At 40.8% G+C, this 22,241-nt stretch overlaps 1 protein-coding gene across 1 annotated transcript in view; it reads right to left on the bottom strand.

Moving 5' to 3' along the window:
• Positions 1 to 21,286, bottom strand: part of lrp5 (low density lipoprotein receptor-related protein 5) — a 95,470-nt gene extending 74,184 nt beyond the window's left edge. Inside the window, exons 1-5 of the mRNA XM_079680039.1 lie at positions 20,919 to 21,286; positions 7,058 to 7,258; positions 6,731 to 6,947; positions 1,471 to 1,539; positions 1,173 to 1,301 (exon numbers count right to left, since the gene is read on the bottom strand). Of these exons, the coding sequence (XP_079536165.1) occupies positions 1,173 to 1,301; positions 1,471 to 1,539; positions 6,731 to 6,947; positions 7,058 to 7,258; positions 20,919 to 20,997 (695 nt within the window). The 5' untranslated portion in view covers positions 20,998 to 21,286. The remainder of the gene's footprint in view (positions 1 to 1,172; positions 1,302 to 1,470; positions 1,540 to 6,730; positions 6,948 to 7,057; positions 7,259 to 20,918) is intronic.
• Positions 21,287 to 22,241: the final 955 nt, after the last annotated feature.

The following is a 22,241-nucleotide window of genomic DNA, read 5'->3' on the forward strand; positions in this document are numbered from 1 at the left end:
CCTGTGAGGCGAGTTCACGGACTGGGCCGAGCTATTCCAGTCCAGATATGTCTAGAAACACACCACGCATTGTGCTGTATGCTTTCACACATTCTGCTTCCACATTGGAAAAGAGCAGCTCAAAATGCTTGTTATGTGGAAAAAATATTGAAGAGAAGGCTCCGTAACACATTACTCTAAGGATCGAGTTCAGACATATAGGCTGTCTTGAACACTATCATCAGAGTAACGTGATCTAATCAATAAATAAAGATTCAGCCGATAACACAAAGCACATGGCTACTTAACATGCAGAATGACGTCATTTTGCATGCGCCATGTGCTTTCTGGGGCTAAATCTATATCAGTAAACCGATTTAACCGGTAAAAGTTCCTTCAAAATAAGAGTCCCGATCTTATTACTATAAAAATAAAAGTGCAAAACGAAAACTTTACCATAGGAAAATATTGGCATACAAATATAATCACTTCTCTAAAAGGTAACTCATTTGAAATATATTTAGACATATTAAAGGTCATTTACAATAATAATAATATAATATGAATATTAGTAATAAGCTTTATATTTGTATAGCACCTATTACAAGAATTGTAGCCAAACTCGCTTCACAGCAGTTCAATAGACAGATTAATATAACATGACAGGATAAAAGCAATGTAGAGGAGCAGCTACATTTCAACACATATATCCATGAAGGTTAATACATGAAGACTTGTGACTCGGACTTGACTTGGGCTCTTCTTAGGTGACTCGGACTTGAACATAGGTAATGATGACTCGGACTCGACTCGGACACTCCTTGGGTGACTCGGACTTGGACTCGGACTCGAAGAGTGGTGACTCGAGAGTGTCTTTGACTCGTTAATTGGTGAATTGGCTACAACACTGGTGTCATCCTAGATGGAGAAAATAACCAACATTCCACGCTTTTTGAGCCAAATACGCAACTGCGTGTGTTAATAATTGCATGTTCCCCCACCCACCCACCCCCACCCACCCACCCACACACACACACACACACACACACACACACACACACACACACACACACACACACACACACACACACACACACACACACACACACACACACACACACACACACACACACACACACACACACACACACACACACACACACACACACACACACACACACACAGGGCCTTACCGTGCGGATCCGTCCAAGTTGGCTCTGTGAATGAAGCTGAGTTTGGCGTCTGCCCAGTACAGCTTCTGTTCCACCAGATCTATGGTCAGACCGTTGGGCCAGTATATCTCCGTCACCACAATCACTTTCCTGTTCGAGACAGAGGACATAAAAAGGTCATTCCATTGCTGCTTTCATTTTGTGATGTTCTTGTAGAATTGTTACTGCTTCTATAAATCTGGCTGCACTGGGGATACTCTACTTTAAACGTATAACTGTGTTCAGTTGGCTTGGTTCAGGGTTTTAAAAGGTTCAGTACCTGTTGCTGCCGTCCATTCCGGCTCGCTCTATCCTCGGCTCCTCTCCCCAGTCTGTCCAATACATGTACCTGTAGGGAAACGGCGGAAATAGTTTAAAGGTCTCATTTCATGGCCATTTCCACTGATCATAATTTCATTGTTGAGGTCCACTGGAATAGATTTAAATTGTTCAATGTTCCAAACTCGCATTGGTTTCTCATACAGCATCTCTGTATAGTATTGTCTATTCACTCTCTGTCCTACCCACCTTGTTGGAGCTCCTGCCCCCCCCTCCCTATGAGCCCACTGTGCTCTGATTATAATTAATATTATAATTATAATTAGTTAATTAATTAATTAATGATTAATGATTAATAATCGGTATTGGTATCGGCCTTGAAAAAGCAATATCGGTCGATCCCTAGCGTTCACACCAAGTACTTTTCCCACAAAGGTTCCTGAGAACTACAATTTAGTTGCGTTCACACCAAAAAGTCCCAGGAACTAAACTAATTTGAGATAACCTTTTTTACCCCCTTTTCAGTCCCTGCTAGAGAGCAGGGACTTTCGTGGGAGAAAAAGGTTCCTGTGTCTGATTGGCTGGGAGGAATGCAAACCACGCCCCGTCAAACTCCCAAAAACGTTTGTGAAGTATTAGCATTAGCATTAGCCCAGCGCAGAAACGCAGAGAGACTAACTTATGACAACACAAAATAAAACATGGGAGCGGTGGAGATGAGGAGGTGACGGCGTTCTGGCCGCTTACTCGGAACTAACTTACTAACTCCAGGGACTTCCGGCCGGGGATTTTGGGCGGCAGTATACGCCGTGAAGTTGTTTGCGGCCTGCCAGTAAACCCAAAGCAGAAGAAGAAGAAGTGACGTCGGCGGCTTCATTTGCCTAATCCACCCCCAGGAACTAATTTCCGGTGTGAACGCGATCTGTACTTAGTTCATGAGAACTAAAGAGTTCTCAGGAACCTTTGTGGGAAAAGTACTTGGTGTGAAAGCGCCTCTTGAACACAACTTTTGATCAGAAACACAGCAAACGTCTTTGCCGTTTTTGGCTCTGTAAAGGTAAGTTGTGTGTTGTCTGGATTTGCCTTAGCTGCGGTGAGGGCTGATTCAGAGACTTGATATTACCCTTGTGTTTTGTTTAGCTAAAAATGATTAATATTGTCTGATAGCCTGGGGCGGACTGGCCATTGGGAATACCGGGAGTTTCCCCGGTGGGCTGGTGATGTGTGTGGGCCGGAGGGCCAAAAAAAAAAAAATCCTACCGGCCCACATTTGTAAGTGTTCCGGCCACTCCCTTTTTCTTTTTTTTGCTTAACTAAATCCTACCGGCCCACATTAGTAAGTGTTCCGGCCCAGCCCAGCCCAGCCCAGTGGGGTGTGGCCCACTGGGCTGGGCTGGGCCGTTTTGATAGGCTACCTTTTTTCTATCTATCAGTTTCAATTTCACACATCAGGCCCGTAGCAGCTGTCACTGCGCAGTGAACGATCAGGAGTGAGTGACTGAGAGACCTAGCTGGCAGTTGCTTACAGATGGATAAACAAGCTCCAAAGCGTAAAGACATTTTTGTATAGTTTTTGTATACAGTATTGTAGCGAGCCCTGGGTTCAGAGGGAGGGGCTTGCATAGGGAAGGGGGTTGGCAGGGAAACGGGGTTCAGGGGGAGTGGCTGTACGGCTGTACCCGTAGGATAGAAAAGTGACGTCTGACTCAGAGGTTGCGCAGCTGTGGAGAAGAACGTGTTGCCCACATTCTGTTCCTGAGTTTAGGCTAGTTAGCTAGCAGGTTTATTGTTTTGGGTGCAGTCACTTTTGCCTCCACTTAATGTTCAAATAAATGTTGAAAGAAAAAGTTAATCTGTTTACAGTTCTGTTTTATATGGGTGTTGAAGAAGAAGAATTGGGACGGATGAAACCCTCTTTAATGGTCACACATGCAGAGCACACAGCACACACAGTGAAATGTGTTCTCTAATTTTAACCCATCCTAGTACCAGGAGTCTAGTACTAGGAGCAGTGCGCAGCTATTGTACAGCGCCTGGGGAGCAATGGGAGTGAGGGGGGAAAGGGGATATCCGGTGCCTTGCTCAAGGGCACCACGGCAGGGCAGGAGGTGAACTGGGACCTCTCCAAGTAGAAGTCCACACTCCAAATGTAGGTCTGGTCGGGGACTTGAACCGGCGACCCTACGGCTCACAGTCCAAACCCCTACTGACTTCCATAGATTTAGTCCCTAATTTTGCTCTAAAAGTGCACCAGATTGATGCATTTAACTTCAACATTTAAAAAAAAATCTTCCCGGAGGAGCTTGCCCCCGGACCCCGCTAGAAGAGGTGCCCGGACCCCCCTAGAGGAGGTGAGGTCCACCACCTGCCGACACCCCCTGTTTAATGGTCTCATCCACATTGAGGATGCTTCCTACGCCCATGTGTCAAGTCAGGCCAATTGGGTCAAAATGTTATTGCATCAATGATCTGTAAACGTTAAAATCACTAAATATATGCTGTAACTATTTTGCTCTAGGCAACTCAAGGGCTCAGGTAATGTGATTACTATATGAATAATGGTCCAAAATAACATAAAATGCATAGGGTTTTTTGTTAAGTAACATACTTTCGTCGCTGGGCCAGCCGATACATGCCGCGCATTAAGTGGGCCTGTCTGTCAATTATTCCCCGGGCTACTTTTTCCCCCCAGTCCGCCCCTGCTGATAGCTGAGCTTCTTCCCGTTAAGTATGACACATTCATAGTTTGTTCAATGTTAAGAAACCCTCAGACGCTGTTTCTTGCAAAATATTGCATTTTGCCCCGGTTTTCTTTTCTTTTTTTCATGGTTTCCATGTCAAATGTTATTGTTTTACTCTCCATTTCTGTTTCTGTTTCTGTTAAATGTCATGTCATTTTCTTCTCACTCATTTATTCAATTTTACAAATGTTTAATTTCCAGGCCTTGTTTGGGTAATATATATCAGTTTAAATATGTTAACATCTACAATGTGTATAATAATGCATTTTTAAGAAATGGGTTATAATGCATTTCATAAGTGAAAGACCTAAAAAAATAATAATCTTGACTTATATCAGAAGATGCATGTTTTTGACCTGGCTTCCCTGTATAATATCATCGTTGCCACTGTTCCTTGTGATGTTCATCTTTAAGCAGATGATTTAATTCCATATACCACTGACCTATTTTATACATCTAATACAAGTTTGTTAAACTAATTGTATGCTATTCTTAAGCTTACCAAAAGTCATATCCAAATTTGTCAGGGCTCTGAAAGTAACTTTATTTGTTCTCCTTTCTCCCTGCACCCACTGAGGTTCATTTACATTATGACCAACAGATATGTCAACAACTCCAAACACAGACACACCCAGTGGTTATCGTAATCTATAGACATGTAAGCTAAGGATTCCAAATGTTACCGGAGCTGACATGGTATTCAGTCTGTTTACAGTATGATGGATACATAACGATTGAGTAATACAGGAAAAAGACAGTGTTTAAGTTTGCAGTACATGTAGCCTGAACTTAGGTCTGTGGACTCATTGAACCTCTGGTTACAGTTCAGAATCGTGGTTGGAGACTACTGTACCCCAAACCAACACACACATTTGTTAAAACACAATCATAAGTCACTCTGCTGTACTGTATTCCAACAGGACTCAATAAACCCACAGCAGTAGATCTACCGTCTGCGGAGCAGGCTTTGCTGACCCAACAAGTAGTGTGTAAGAGAAGAGCGAGGTCAGTGTGAGGTGAAACCATGGCGACAGGACAGGGTGCAGAGCAGGCCTTCTCTTCAACCATCGGCTTTGATCATACTCACGTCTTACTCTTATTGCACCCTGGTACTCCAGCTCAGGTGTGCCACGCTGCCTGGAACATTGTTTAAACTGTGCTGCTAATATATTTTAAGACTTTCATTTAAAGACTTAGAAGATGTTTTCTCTGTTAGTCTCTTAAAAACATACAAGAGGTGCTAAAGAAAGTGACTTTTCCTTTAATAAACAATCTAAGGGACACTTTTAAAGACACCTCATTAACCTGTGTTAACCTGTGTTAACCCTGAGCCTGTTTTTCAGGTCTCATGCTCTAAAATGACATTCCCAGAACAAATGTCCATATCTTCCCTTCTAAAAGGGTAAAATTAATCATCTTTGTTCTCAAAATAATGATAAACCTGTGAGTTGGATGTAGAAAAGTCAGAATCAATATAGATGTTTTTTATTTTTAAAGAAAATTCAGATTGAACATAGTAAAAAACTGTAAATTATAGTGTCCGTCCCAAATTTATTTTTTACTTATAGTGAAAACTACCCTTGGATGATGGGTTTTTAGACTAAAAGCTTTAGGAATCCAAAGTACAACATATAATAAGTACCCTGTATCAAGATTGATGCAAAACAAGTGAAAAAAAAAAACCTTTTTAGAGAGGTTTAGCAAAAAAAAAACACTTCTGGGGTAATTTGGGTGGATTTTCCATATCTCTGGCCCCCCTTTGTCGATTTTGCTGATTGACATCTCTTTCGAATCATTAGAGCCAATAGAATCGAAGGGAGGTTTCCCCACAAACACACATGGTAAAACTAAAAAGGTGTGGGCTTCGCGCATGCAGGTTTGCACCAGAGTGAACCTATCTCTAGCTCTGACATCTGGAAACGGAAAAGCAGATTTATTTGCTTATGGATTATCAGAAATCATTTCAAAGGGACACGGACACATTGGATTAACCTATGGATTAACTTCAGCAGCGTTTTTATCATTTTAATGCCATTGAAGACCACTTTTGACCAGACTACGACACAGGTAAGCCATGTTAGCGTTTTTAGCTACCTAGCGCCACATGTTTTGATGTCTGTTTTTGTTTATAAAGTCGCGAGTTCGTATCATTGAGTGATAATGTCTGTACCCATCGATTCTGTGTCATCTCACAATCAGATCGATGTGTTGGATGTGCAGAAAGGATAAATAATAAGGTTTTATGGGTGAGTTTTGGTGCACTCATCTGTTAGCATTTTTCGCTTGTTGCTAATTCAGAGGCTCAGCGTTAGCATTGTTTTTTGTTTGTTTTTTTAAATAAATAAAAATGATCAGTTAGACGAGTTTCTTCCCGTTACATGGATATAAAACATTTATAGTTTATTAAATGAACATGCCCTCAGAAACTGTTTCCTGCAAGATGTTGCGGAAGGGCCCCGGTACCGGGGTCTCTCGGGCTTAACAGGTCCTTTGTCTTTATCTTTATGTCAAAGGTGTTACCGTTGAGCGGGGTTCAGAGCGATTGCCCTGGGCTGGTCCAAGTCCATCCAGAACAGGACCTTCCTTGAGGTGCCGTCCAGGTTGGCCACTTCGATACGATTGGTCTCCGAATCTGTCCAATAGAGCTTTCTACCCAACCAGTCACAGGCCAGCCCATCAGGACTGTCCAGCCCCGACACCACCACAGTCTGCCCAGTTCCCAGAGCCTCTTTGAGGGCTGCAACACAAAACACACACAGAGTGAGAATGTAACAGGAAGGGCTGGCCTTTGTGAGTAAATCTTCATTAAGCAGCAGAATCAACACAACACGCAGGATGTAGTCTTACAGTTTGATGACTGATTCCAGTGCGTCTGTTTGATGGCCTCTTCACTGACATCTGTCCAAAATATCAGGCCCTCGGAATACAGGAAGTCCACCGCTGCTGCATCCTCGAGGTCACTAACTACGATGGCCGACTCACCCCGCACGCCCTCGGCATCGACCAATCGCACGTCACGCCGGTTGGCAAACAGGAGGAGAGGTGAGCCTGAAAAAGAGTTTCAAAAGAGGATCAAGTAACACATTGGTTCACACTCATATATATTTATAAACGTTTCCTTAACCCCAAAGTATGCGTTTCAAATTCTCATCTAGAGGGCTTTTGAATTTTTGTGTATGGCCCGTTCATGGAAAACTTTGGAATTTGCCCAGTGGCTGAAAGGAAGGACACTTTTACCCTGCTTGATAAAAGATAAGCTATTTAAAGAGGTTTTTATCACTCTCTTTACAGTTTCTGAAAAACTATGACATTCCTAACTTTAATCTTACGAGGATGGCTTTATTAAAGCTATGAAGGAAATTGATTATTTGTCTTGTGTTTAATGTGTTTCCTTTATTTACCTCAGGGGCAAATTAATGATTTGTTTGGAATATTGGACTATGTTACTGTTGTTATCATCTTTATCTCAGCTTGTTTTTGAATATATGGTTAGACAGCTTAAAAGCCTATCATGTCTGTTACATGACTAACTAGGCTGCATCTCACAAACAAACATGGCAGTGTACAAAAAAACACTGTAGAAAACTATGTATGCATCCAGCCACAGAGAATGGAACCAGCATTTCCATTTTCACTGAAGCCCCTTTAGACAAAACAACATGTCCTGCTGACCCTTATGCTGTTCGTGTTGTAGCAACAGTAAAAGAACAGAAAAAGTTGGACAGTACATCCCAAGAACAAAGCTCAAAAACATAAAACCTCTAACATGTTTGCCATCTGGCAACAATCAGCAGCGAATAGAGAAAAAACATTTTGTATGCACAAACAAGTTTTACAATAATATTTCTGTCCTAGAACGCTTCATAAACTTTCCCCAAAAAAGTTGGACGACACGTATAGGAAATGTTAACGCTCACTAATCAACATGGTACGAAAGCAAGAATGTGAACGCTAACAGAACGCCTGCAGAGTATGTATATGTCAGAGCGCAGATTACTGTGTGTGTGTGTGTGTGTGTGTGTGTGTGTGTGTGTGTGTGTGTGTGTGTGTGTGTGTGTGTGTGTGTGTGTGTGTGTGTGTGTGTGTGTGTGTGTGTGTGTGTGTGTGTGTGTGTGTGTGTGTGTGTGTGTGTGTGTGTGTGTGTGTGTGTGTGTGTGTGTGTGTGTGTGTGTGGTAGCTGTCACACAGAGCAGAGCCTCTGGGGAGGCTTGTGGTTTTGGCCTGGCAGGGTGGCAGAGCTGCTGCGCTGTGGTTTGGCACAACATGTCTACTGTAATCCCAGCATTAAGACACACGGCCTCTGTCTGTGTGATGCTGTCCTAAAACAACACCAGGTCATTAAAACCTAACATTGAATTGAATTAATGAATCATTGATTGAACAATAAAAAAGTGATTCTGCAGTGTATATGTGATGAACGGGAGGAGGAGGAGGAGGAGGAGGAGTGGAGGATTTTGTGGAGTTGACTAGGCTGGTCATCGACTGCAAAACGGACACTTTTGGAGTTGTTGTGAAGAGGAAAATGGAATAAACTGATAGATATGATGGATAATCCGGACTGCCACAAGCTACGGGACAAACAGCAGAGCTACTTTTCTAACACTGATTCAGCTCTGCTGTTACAGGGACCGATGCAGACAAGATGTCCTGCCAACAGCTATAACCCTCCACAGTTTCTTTTTATAACCAGATTCCACTCTCATATACTCTTTATATGACCCTAAACAATTTGTTTATGTTGCACTCACACTCTACTATACCTCATTGAATTTAAATTCAAATGTAATTTCTTTATTTTAATGTATTGACATTTTTTCAGGAATACTGTTCATCCCTCCAGTAGAGCTCCTCACTACTGGAACACATATTATCGACTGAAAGAAAATGTCTATTTTAAACTACTTGGTTTCAAATAGTTGTCTTACACATTTCAATAAGCAGTTTGTATAGGTCTTACTGTGCTGTATGTTTTGGTTTTGTTCGTACAAGAAGACATGCAATGAACACAGGCACTATAGAGGTAACTTCCATCTATTAAGCTAACATGATCGCAGCAATATGACTTCACAATCATGCAGCTATAAAAAACTAATGAAAAGGCTGATCTATGAACAGATCAAAAGTCCATAGGAACTGACACATATCAAAATAAATGTCAGGATATCAGAGAGAGGGGCAGAGCACACATTGGGGGGCCCTTGAGGTCACCTCTGGCCTAACAGAGACGCTCCACTGAGGATTAGTGCTGCTGGCTAACCTCCTCGGGGCAGCTGGTGAGAGGAAGGGCCCCTGCATGCTGGATCCAAACATTGCACTCATGGTAGGGCTGCTCAATTCATCGTACTTTAATCACAATTATGATTATGTCTTGCAACGATTACGAAAACAACGTAATCTAAATAAAACGACTATTTTTGTATTGTTATTGTGACTTTATTTTTTTTTCAAATATTTTTATTTTTTATTGGTTTTTCAGTTGAATTATACTTAAAGTTCAGGGTAATCAACTGTTAAAAACATACTGTTCACATTTTTTTTCTCCAATAAATTGATGTTTTCAAAGTAAATGGATAATCATTTTTAATAATCTTGATATCAATTATTGACCCAAATAATCGAGATTATGATTTTTGCCATAATCGAGCAGCCCTAACTCATGGAATACATACACGTGTTTGTTCCACAAGAAAAGGATCATACCAGAACTTTAGGAAATGACCTCCCAACATAAATGTGCAGACAATTTGACATATTTGCCTTTATGTTGATTTTCTGTATGAGAAAAACCCCTTCAAACAAGGCCCAAGTCTGGAACCAGTTCTGCTACTAGGACTGTCCCAAATACAATTTTTCCGGCTCCGGATATTTGGTAGTAATCAGCAGCGAATATTCGACCCGCACAGGGGGGTGGTAATCAGCAGCGAAACGCTTCAACACGTGTATTTCGGTTTATTCACGGCATTAATTTTGTTATTCTAGAGTATTGTTGTTTTGTAGTTATTTGTTAATGTATACAACCCAATTTGTGTTCTTTGGAATTGAAAAGGATATTACATTGTGTTTGTTACTTTCGTTGCAGCTGTATGTCTTAAGTGTAATTTGGCTTGGCTTCCTATTTTGTATTTCTATTTTTGAAGGAGTTAGCGCTGTTGACAGGAAGGTGTTGTTGCTATGGAAACAATGTGACTGAGATTAACGGAGAAAAAGTCATATCTATATATAAAGACGGAGAAAGTAAACGATAACGTTTATGGTTAAGTGTTAGCACCCCCCGAAGAGGCACAAGCTCTTACGTTGATATATGTCTTAATGTCTTTCCTTTGTTGTAAAGCACTTTGAATTGCCTTGTGTTGAAAAGTTCTATATAAATAAACTTGCCTTGCCTTGCCTTGATATTGGAGATTTCAATAAATTCAAATTGGCAGCCGCAGCGCGATAAAAAAAAACGATATCTGAATAACGAAATTGAAACCTGAATATTACTCCAACGAACGAATATTCGGGTACAGCCCTATCTGCCACTTTATATATAACAAATGAAAGCATAGAGAGAGAAATGAAACCCACATGCCAAGCCAACAGCATTGACCAAAACCCTACCAAGCTCTTACAACATGTAAGCAAATGTGTCAAATAGTGGTTTTAAAAATGTAAGTTTGTCTTTTTTCTTCATAAATGTACTTCAACCCAACTATGAAAAAAGACACACAAAACATTCATGTAATACTAAATGGTGTATATGAATGTCTGGATGAAAAGGCATGACTTCAGCAGACAGGTCAATCATACAAGTGTTGGAGTTGGTCTGATAGAGGTTTTTCATTTAAACAACTGGCCTTTTAACTTCCTGTTCGTCCAAAAAAAAGGTAATTACTACATCTAATTGTTATTCTAACCAACATTGGTTGTTAAATAGATGTAATAAATAGAAAATACGCAACATATTTCAGCTAAACCTACCAACTGCTATTAAATGTTGTTAAGTGAAGACAGATGACATCACTGCACCTGGCACTGTGTTGTGTGTGTGTGTGTGTGTGTGTGTGTGTGTGTGTGTGTGTGTGTGTGTGTGTGTGTGTGTGTGTGTGTGTGTGTGTGTGTGTGTGTGTGTGTGTGTGTGTGTGTGTGTGTGTGTGTGTGTGTGTGTGTGTGTGTGTGTGTGTGTGTGTGTCAGCACATCGGTGCAACAAAACACAAAGGAAGAGACCAAAAAACTACATTTGAGTATGTCAATGGGATTAACAATCGAAGTACGAGGGGGGGAGACGCGCCTTCAGCCTCTGTGTGTGTGTGTGTGTGTGTGTGTGTGTGTGTGTGTGTGTGTGTGTGTGTGTGTGTGTGTGTGTGTGTGTGTGTGTGTGTGTGTGTGTGTGTGTGTGTGTGTGTGTGTGTGTGTGTGTGTGTGTGTGTGTGTGTGTGTGTGTGTGTGTGTTTGGGGGAGGAGGTCGTAGCCTACTGAGGTGGCAGCTTGAAAAGAAAGAAGGGTCCCAAAAGAAGTTTCTAAAGTGTAGGCAATGCACTGCTGCACCCCTTTCTGCGCACACCCACCCACCCACCCACCCACACACACACACACACACACACACACACACACACACACACACACACACACACACACACACACACACACACACACACACACACACACACACACACACACACACACACACACACACACACACACACACACACACACACACACACACACACACACACACACTCTCCTGCTTTGTTCTGCTTGGAGTAAGAAGGCTCCCTCGCTTTACATCTTATCAGAGTCCATCTTAACAGAACTCTGCGTGCGTGCGTGCGTGTGTGTGTGTGTGTGTGTGTGTGTGTGTGTGTGTGTGTGTGGGGGGGGGGTGCAAGGAAGGAAGACATTTTCTTCACACCTCCCCAGTTGGGACAAGAAAAATTTGTTGGACGGGCGCAGGGAGCATATGTATGCAGCCCGTGTGTATGTGTGTGGGGGGGGGGGGCCCTAGGGAAATCAAGGTAGATTGCCACAGACTTCCTCTCTCTTCCACCTCTGCTCCCATTCCTCCCTCTCTCCTCTCCTTCTCCCTTTGTCCTGCCTCTCTTCTTCTCTTTCCCCTCCCTCAGTATGTTTGGGTTTCAAACCTGTCTTGTTCTTCTCCTTCTGTCCTCTTTCCATCAGGTTTGTATCAAATCTAAAGAGCACTACGCTACTGGAGGTTAGACCTAGAGAGTAACGCCAACAGGAACAAATATTCATATTTTTCTCACTCTTTTTTTTTTCCTGAGCTCAGTCACCAAATCTCTCCCCCTCCCCTTCAGCCCCTCATATTTGCCCAATTTATTTTCCTGCCAAGAGCTTACCAACAACATTTGTGTGCATCTTTTTTATCTGTAGGTATCAAATCTCAAATCTCTGTTTTGTGTCGCTGTTGACGACACAAAACATGATTTCTCCCAATTTTAGACTTCAATTTATAAGCAAACTTCTATGAAAGGTAAAACAGTGACAGGTGTAAAAACAAGGCTGTAGACGTATTACTACATTTCCTAATGAATAAAAAAGCAAAATGGGTGGAAAGTGCTAAGAGCTGCTCTGTTCTCAGTCGACCTCCGGCAGGTCTCGCCCTGTTTTGTTGAGTTTGGAGTGTGCCTCCATGCAGACAAAAGAACAGCCTCAGTGCATGCACTGAATGCACTGGTCCATATAGTTCAGGCTAAAGGAGCAGAGTGTGGACATCACCTATTGGCTTTTCCCAGCAGTGGAAAGAGAGAATACTCAGGTTGGCTGGGCTAACAGTGTTTTTGTGCGACCCGCCCACCCAAATAGAAGATCCCCCACCCAAAAAGAAGCTAGTGGAGCTGGGAATCAAACCTCAATAGTTTTTAGTTATAAACAAAATATGTCCAATGTATCGCTGCCCGACAACAAAGAAACACTCAGTTGACCTGTCTCTTTGAAGCACGAGCAGACAGAGGCACAGTCAACTGATTTATTTCTACCAGGTGATGTCATGTTCCGGATGTTGGTCAAAGGAGATAGTAGTGAGGAAGATCGGGTAAATGACATGTTTGCACAAGGGCAGAGTTTACTTTATTCCATCATGTATTGTTGTTATTACTGGCTGCTACTTCACAACCTCAGACTCTTACGCCATCGTTAAAGAGACAATCAATTGTATGCAATATACACTTTTTCTACCATTTACTCAAATGTGTTAATGGCTGCTACTTTACTTCATCAGTGTTACATGTTCACTTTATCTTTATAATGCTACTTCTGACCATGGATGTATACTTTTACCTATTTACTTAAAGGTGGGGTAGGTAATTTTGGAGAAACCAGCTCGAGTGCGCTAGAATTTGAAAATACACAGCCGGAAAAAATCTGCAACTTCCTTACAGAGCCCCTCCTCCAACACACACGAACGTGCACATGACCAATGAGGGCACGAGATAAGTTTGTGCACAGATGGAAGGCTGACAGGCAGGTAGGCCATCCAGATACTTTAGCCGGGCTGGCTCAGATGATTGGTCATGCTTTTTACAGCGCTACGGCTTCCACAGATGACGTTTTTTAAGATATTCATTGCTATTGGGATGTTAAGAGCATTCCATGGAATATAGACAAAAGTGTATCTCGAGCCGGTTTCAAACTTACCTACCCCAGCTTTAAGTAGTGAACTAAGTACTATTTTTACTATTTTATTATACTGAACTTGAGTATTTTCATTTTATGCTACTTTATCCTTCTACTCCAAAACAGTCAAATATTACACTTTTTACTCTTATGTGTATTTAACAGTTTATAGTGACTGTTAACTTAAAAAAACATGATAATGATAAGATGCAGTACTGTACTAATCAATTCCAAAAATGTACTCACATTGGATCGACACTGACAAACTACAATATTAAAATGCTCCTACATGTACTTAGTGATACAAAAAAGGATGTTATATAATATTCTATAAGAGTATAATGATGTGAAAAGAGTCATTTTACTTTTACATGTTGCTGATAATACTTCTTTACTTTTACCGGAATATATTAAGAACACAGTATTTCTACTCAAGGTGACAGTTAATCCATTTTCCCAACAACTAAACAAACTCTTAATAAATACTTTCTTATTCTTTAGGGGTTTTATTTCCATGTCCAATGTATTCATCAGCGTCAAATGATGTGTAAACAATATTCGTATTTAAAATAGTTTGCATTACCAATGCATTGTAATATAAAGTGTTTCAATACTGGTGCCAATACTCCTATTTTTCCAAAGTGATACACACAAACACAAGCACACACATTCGCTCACACACACTCCTGTGAAGTTTGTCTTGCCATGTACTGACACTTCTTTGGTAAATTTGGCCAGTGGGTGTGAAGTGTGTGTCCATGTGGTCACCTCAGTGCAAAACGCAGGACTTCACTTCCACTGGTTCATATGAAGGCCCGTTTCCTGCGCACGGTTTGGGTCAAACTTAAGCATTAACTGATTAGACAGACAAACATTTGAATTGTCATGATCCCTATGACCAAACAGAGCTATCAAGCTTTGCTGCCTGTTTTCATGGCAATATAGTAGAGGAACAAATCCAGAAAAAATGATTTAGTTTTTGATATACCCCTACCCAATGTAGAACAAAGCAAAAAACATGTTTTCTCATTACTGTATTATGCCTACTTTCTGAATTGGATAGTTATATAAACATGTAAATGCAAAATTAGTTATTGATCTCTTCTTGCAAAACCCAAATATAGTGAAAATGTAGGCTTATAGTGTCTACCCTGTACAGTATTCTGTGGAAATAATTATTACAAAGTCAACAAATTTGGACAAGATGTCAACAGTCATACAATTACAACATTGCATACAACATTAAACATTAAACAGGGATATTAAATAATGAAAAAACAGTGGGGTGCTATGTAGTTAGGGCCACCTCCTTTTTTAGGGGCCTCAGTCCCCGTGCTTATATAGTAGTGCCTGGAGTTTCTGAAAGTAACTTGATGTCCTCCCATCCAGTTTGTATGCCTATGTACATTGTATAAATAATGTTGTCGTCCTGTTTGTGTGTACTGTGATTTACTTACTAACCCTATGCAGAAAGACATTTGTGGTTTGTGATATTTATCTATTTAAATAAAACTAACTTGACTTGATTTAAAGTTCATCCGAGTCATGCTGTTTTGAAGAGGGAATGGAGGTTGGACTGAGTTCACTAGTACCATTGTAAATAGTAGCCAATATGGGTTATGATGCTTTGTAAATCATTGATAACTGACAAAGTTTGAATGATAAAGGGACATAGGGTTGAAGTTTGTTGTAGCACTTTATAGGTTTATTGGCTATTAGGGACGGGTACCGAGCTCCGGTATTAAACGGGCCCCGGGGCTGAATTATTAAAGACAGTGGTACCGTTAAGCTCCGACGTTATTGGTCTTTTTATCGGTACTGGAGACATCTAAAACACATGTCATACATATTATTGCTACACAAACATTATATTGCAGTTTTAGTGTCGCCAACTCCGTTTGTAATATGCAAAAGGACTGCAAAATGTGTCTATGATTATTTTTTGTAATTTTCAATCTTTCCAATGCAGACGAGAGATCTCTCTCCTGTCTGTGTGCGAGGGGGCGGGGCAGTTTACACACACACTCTGCTACATGCAGCAACACACACGGCGGAGATGGCGGAGAGAAGCGCTCTGAGGTGTAGTTAAATGCAGGGATTCTCCGATCGCCAATTTTGGGGCCGATCGCCAAAATCACTATCGGCCGATCACCGATCTGATCGAGTGGGCGGGGCCTATGGGGATCTTCCATTTAAAGTGATGTTTAAAACTCAGTTAATGGGTCTCATTCACTGGCGCTTCCACAAACAACAAACAACATAATTATTACATTCGAATTAAGTACATTATTCAAGTTTACATTAACTTTGGATAATAACAAGGGAGAAATGAGCGGAAGCGCTCCCTCTCTCCCTCTCTCTCTCTCTCTCTCTCTCCTGACAGCCCGTCAGTATCTCATGCAGCTCACTGATCCAGTAATGAGTGACCCGACAGTGAAGAATAAATATATGTATAACTAGTTTAGCTTGTTCCAGAGGTAGATAAAATATCTAAGTGTGTTAGGTCTAACTCTTAGTGTGTGTTGCTCCGCTCACCGGTCCGTCACAGCGGGTGGATCTGCAGGATTTCTGCTTCACACACGTTGCATACCGCTATTTTATTGTCTTTTTCGGACACCTTAAAATAATGCCAGACTGGTGAAGCCATTTTGGAGAGCTTGTGTTGCCGCGCACAGAGAAAAGTGTCACGTATTTTACGTCATGCGATCGGCATTTTTAGAGAGCACCGATCGATCGGCAGAGAGTGAGTATCGGCCGATATCGATCGGTGGCCGATCGATCGGAGCATCCCTAGTTAAATGTTACCCGTCTCGTTACCAAAAGTGCAATAAGAGTTTAGCATGTAAGGGCGGTAACACGAGCAATTTGTCTAAACATTTAGCAAAAGTGCACCACATTCAGACGGAGGAATTCACCGGGTTCGACTGTCTTTCTAGTAGCTCTGTAGCCCCATCCACGAGTAACGTTTCCACTAGGGATGTCCCGATCACCTTTTTTTGCTCCCGATTCGATTCCGATCATTTGATTTTGACAATTTGCCGATACCGATTTTTCCCGATCCGATCTTTATGCAATGCATTAAGAGAAAAAAAAGCATTCAAGTTGTCCCTTAAGGTTCTTTTTTTATTTAAATTGGATATTCTATCCAACATGGATATAGCTTCTTTCTTTCACAGCAGCATTGGATCAGTTCAGTTGTGCAGCATTGAATCAAAACAAAATAAAGCTTTCAGTACTCGTTAGCTTACTGCTACAATTAGACACTGCACCCTGCCCACTCTGTAGCCAGATTTGAGAGAAATAAGCAACCAGGTCTATGAAAACAAGCCCCAAAGAAGCAACACATACATGATGTTCTGTAATTTGAAACCAAAACTAAGGCCTCAGGATGACTTTAAGACTTGAACATGGTAATTTTTGTTTTGTAACATTGAATACAACATTTAAAAAAAAGTATTTACATTTTTTTTTTTTAATCCCGACCCCCGATTTTTTTCCTCCCGATTCCGATCTTTTGAAAATCACGTGATCGGCTCCGATCTCCGATCACGTGATCGGATCGGGACATCTCTAGTTTCCACGTCAGGTGTTATGTATGCTAGCAGCAAAACACGGAGTTAACTACATTATGCAAACATGGGTTAATGATTAGAGGTACTTGAGTTATTTATTTTGTTAAAGTTTCAGCTATTCTGTTTACAGTTCTGTCATCATATTATTTAATACCATTTGTTAAAACACTGTTGGTTCTTTTGATGGGAAATACTATGTATTTAATTTAAATAAAAAGCAATCTTAATTTTGTCAACAATTTGTTTAGTTAGTATACCTTTTTTTTTCTTCAAAAGAACCGATGAGAGAACCGTTAAAGGACCAAACTGATAAGCGGTATCGATTAAAGTAGTAGTACCGTTAAAACCTCAACGATACCCATCCCTACTGGCTATAATACTGTTATTCAGTGAGTAACATCTCACACCATCAGAAGTGTGATACATGCCTTTCATCATTGGACGTGATGTAGGCCTGTCGCGATAATCGATAAATTGACTTATCGTACGATAAATAAAAATGGACTCGATAACTTTTCTGAGCTCGATAAATTGCCGTTTACATGCGTGTTTGTTTACATAAGGATGTGACCAGCATTTTAGCTAGGAGCGCTGTGGCTGCCAGACGTGCTGTGGCTGCCGGCCATGCACGCTGTGAGGGGCGGGGCTGACACACAGCCAGGTCAGGACACTCTGTGTGCACGTACAGCAGCGTAGCAGCCAAATTAATAATATAGCGACAAGCGGGAGACAACGTGTGACTTACTCACAGGGAATTTAAAGTGAAATGGAATTGGTTACAAAACCTACACATCTCGATTCTCCGGTGTGGCAGTATTTTGGATTCAAGCCAAATCAACGAGGCCAACCTACGGACTTGAATGATCCGGGCGGTGTGTCGCATTTGTTTAAAAAAGGTAGCGACAAAAGCAGGCAATACCACCGCATTTTAAACTACACCTAAAACACAACCACTCCATTCCGTTTTCCCAGCTGGTAGCAAACACGGCAGCTGGAGATGGAGAGCCCCCACCTTCCCGACAGTTTACAATCAAAGATGCATTTGCCCGGCAATGCGAACATGTTGGTGTTCCTTGCTCAAAAACTTCGAAAAACAGATTTGGATATGGCCTGTTGAGGCATCTGGGTCTTTGTATGGACAGTGGACTGTACACTTGACTGTTGTTTTAAGGAGATTTGTTTTGCTTGTGAGACAATGTGTGCTCATATTGATTTATTTATATATATATATTTATCTATCTATCTATATAGAGATGGATAGATAGATGGATTGAGAGCTCTGTTTTTCCAGCCTGAGTCTATTTAATTTATTGTTTTGGTTGTGTGTGATTTAATTAATTTATTATAATTTAATTTATTTGTTTTATTTATTATATATCATTTATATATTTTAATATTATTTCACATTTCATTTGCAATGTTGAATGTTCAATAAAAGTTCTGTTTGAAAGGATGTACTTGAATTATTATGATATATTATCAGTATGTCAGTGGTCTAAAATGGTCTTACAATGGTGCCGACAATATTATCGTTTATCGCAATAATTTCCAGGAACATTTATCGTCCAACAAAATTATTTATCGTGACAGGCCTAACGTGATGTTCTTATTCAAAACATTTAAGATGTTTAATAATAGAGGGAAAATATGGATGTCACTTTCTGTAGGATATTATGCAAAATGATAAAAACACAAATATCCTCAAAATAAAAGCAAAAGCAGCCATCTAAATGAACAACTTTAAGAAACTGAGCATGCGCAGTGACAACTTTCAGTATGATGCAGTTTTCCAACTTGTGTCTGCAGAAAACTGAGATTCCTCATCTAAAGGCAAAGGCTATGAAAAGGAGAAAGGACTTTTCGATTGTTCCTTTTAAAAATGAGAACCCATCACCCAGGCATACGGTGTTGGTACACCCCTGACAGAAAGTGATGTGTGTATTGATTATGTCTTAAGAGTGTTTCTATACAAATGTCTTCATGTGTGTTTGGGCGCTACAGCAGCTCACTTGGACACACTGTATACATTTCCTTTGTTTGTTTTTTTCAAATAATTTACACACACCATAACTAACAAGGTCGAACTTACATTTTTTGGGTTATAAGTTTTGTAAGGTATTTTTTTAGCTAGTAATGTTTCTCTATTATACATTAGTACTTTGTATTGTGAATACTTTGTTTAGTGTCTGGGTCTCTTTTCTAAGCTTAATATCACTTATTGGGGTGTCCCACTTCAAATATCTTCCCTATGGCTTATGATTGTACTTATATGTGTATACTGTTTGTGAATAAAATACATTGACTAGCAAGCAGACTCTGTAAAATGCTTTGCATATTACAGTTATGAGTGGCGTCAAACTGATGTTTCATCAGACTACTGATGTGCACCATGAAGAAGACTGACTTCAGACTGATACAATGCTGACAGTTAACTGAGGGAATAGCATTGGAAACTACTCCTCCTACAATTAGGAGGTACAAATTCACAAGCTACCCTGCCGTATACAAAGTCATTCAAACTAGCTGCACCTTTACCAGCTTTGAGAACACTTGAATGATCAATCATTATAAAACATATCATATATTATTCTGAAAAGGTCCAACCTGCATAAGGAGTACATTTAATGTTGTTACTTTAAGTATATTTTGATGGTAATACTGTTGTACTTTTATTTGAGAAGCCTTTTGAATGCAGGACTTATAACAGAGTATTCTTACACTCTGGTACCTCTACTTTTAAGTACTTCTTCTAAAGTAACTAAAGGTATTACATTACTGTAGTGAAGTTTAAGTACACGATATACCTCTGAATTGTAGTGAGGTAGAAGTAGAAAGTAGGAAACGATTAAAATAGTCAAGTAAAGTACAAGTCCCTCAAAATTCTGATTCTAGCCTTAAGACTTGATGAAAAGCCTCGCATCCATAAGAGAGGAAGCTAAGCCCCGCCTCTGGCTGGACACTTTGAGATTAAATATTAGGACCACAAACCCGACAGTGGAGAAAGTAAGGCTTATAAAGACCTAGACCCAAAAGGAGGACATATTTAGCGAGTCCAGCAGCATTTTCTTTGCCAATAAGACATTCCGGCTTCTTTTTCACTATCAAAGCAGAACGTCTGCGTGACACCCGACACCGAGCAGGAATGGCTGGAGCTGCCGAGGCCCGAGAAAATAGCCCAGGCTGCCTCCAAACTTCATTTATTCCCCGACACATCAAGTGTGTATCTACAAATGTTGTACAAAGCATGAGGAACACTTTAGTTACACCGGGGTTATCCTCCAGTGTGCCGCACGCACCGACGCACAGTTTAGACACTTTCATTGTGTTGTTGTACCCTTGGGACATAAAAACCTCAACTTCCAGACAAGGAATCACAGCGAGTTCGTCTCATTGTGGGGACCATTGCAGGGAGCGGAACACACACAGACAACTCAGGGCTGCATGTTGAGTGTACTACTATGTTCTTATCAATTGTCCTTGTTCCCTGAGGATCCATGTTGTGAACAAAAAGTAAACGTACCGTCAACCGCCGACAGCAGGCAGCTCCACAGCAGCAGCATCAGACCGCCCATTTCAAGTCCCCTTCGCGTTAAATCCATAACTCCCACTCCATTTTCGGATATTTACTCCTTAATTAAGTTGTAACGCTCGTGTTCACACATCGGCCGGTGTTCCTCTGTGGAAGCAGATACGTGTCTGGTCTGCATGCGAGTGAGTGAGTGAGTGAGTGAGTGAGTGTGTGTGTGTGTGTGTGTGTGTGTGTGTGTGTGTGTGTGTGTGTGTGTGTGTGTGTGTGTGTGTGTATGTGTGTGTGTGTGTGTGTTTGTGTGTGTGAGAGTGTGTGAGCTCCTCTCTGTCGACTATACTTTTTTTTCCCCCCTGTTAATGCGCTCGCGCTACTTTATACTTTGGACTGTCGAGCTCGCGCACGAAGAGAAAAGGGCAGGAGGACGTGGTGTGACGTCATCCAACACGAGGCACCCAGATTTTTATTATTTTGCTAAATTGACTTTTGTGTTAGTGTTACATCTGTGTATTTGATGTAAAAGATAGGCTGTTCTTTAGAAAAAACGTTGCCGGGCCCTCGTAAGAAACAGCTCAATTGGTGATTGTTCATGTCTATAATGAAACAACAATTCAATTGTTAATATTATTTCTATATAGCCTATACATTTCAATATATTTGTGTGTACAGGTTTGGGGGGGTTACTTTAAAATGTATTTATTTACAATTACACGTTACATCTTTAAAAATATATTCAGTAACCTCGTCTAAGTATCATATCATTAAAGTCATATTACCTGATTATTATCGTTTACTTTTGGAATACCTTGATACCAAATGCAATGCAAATAAATATCAATTAGATGTGTTTGTGTATTGTGTAAGTCATACTTTAGAAGAGAAGAAAACAGAGTTAGCAAATGCATTTTTTTTGCGCAGAAATAAAGATGTCCGAGAATGCAAGAAGCTGTCTTTGTAGATTTGACTTACTGCTGATAAGACCCAATCACCATACAGAGTGTTAAACAGTCTGAAGACAAAGAGGATCAATCCCTCTTGTACAATGTGTATTAATGAAGGTCTGTGAGACAGGGGGGGGCTGACTGTCAGACAGTTTCAGGTGGAAACAGAAGTTCAATTAGAGGCTTCTACAGAAAGGGTAGAAGCAGAAGTTCGAACCCCAAATTGTTGCATCTTATTATCGCTAACTCACCTTCTTGCCACGTAGATATCTATCCTTCCTAACACCTGTCTACCCAGCTCTCCACTTATGTCAGAAATACTGGTACGGAAAAACAAATCAGATATCAAGATTTCCCTCCTAGTTGTCAAAGTCAC

This window comes from Notothenia rossii (genome assembly GCF_949606895.1).
Source record: "Notothenia rossii genome assembly, chromosome: 5".
NCBI classification, from domain to species: Eukaryota; Metazoa; Chordata; class Actinopteri; order Perciformes; family Nototheniidae; genus Notothenia; species Notothenia rossii.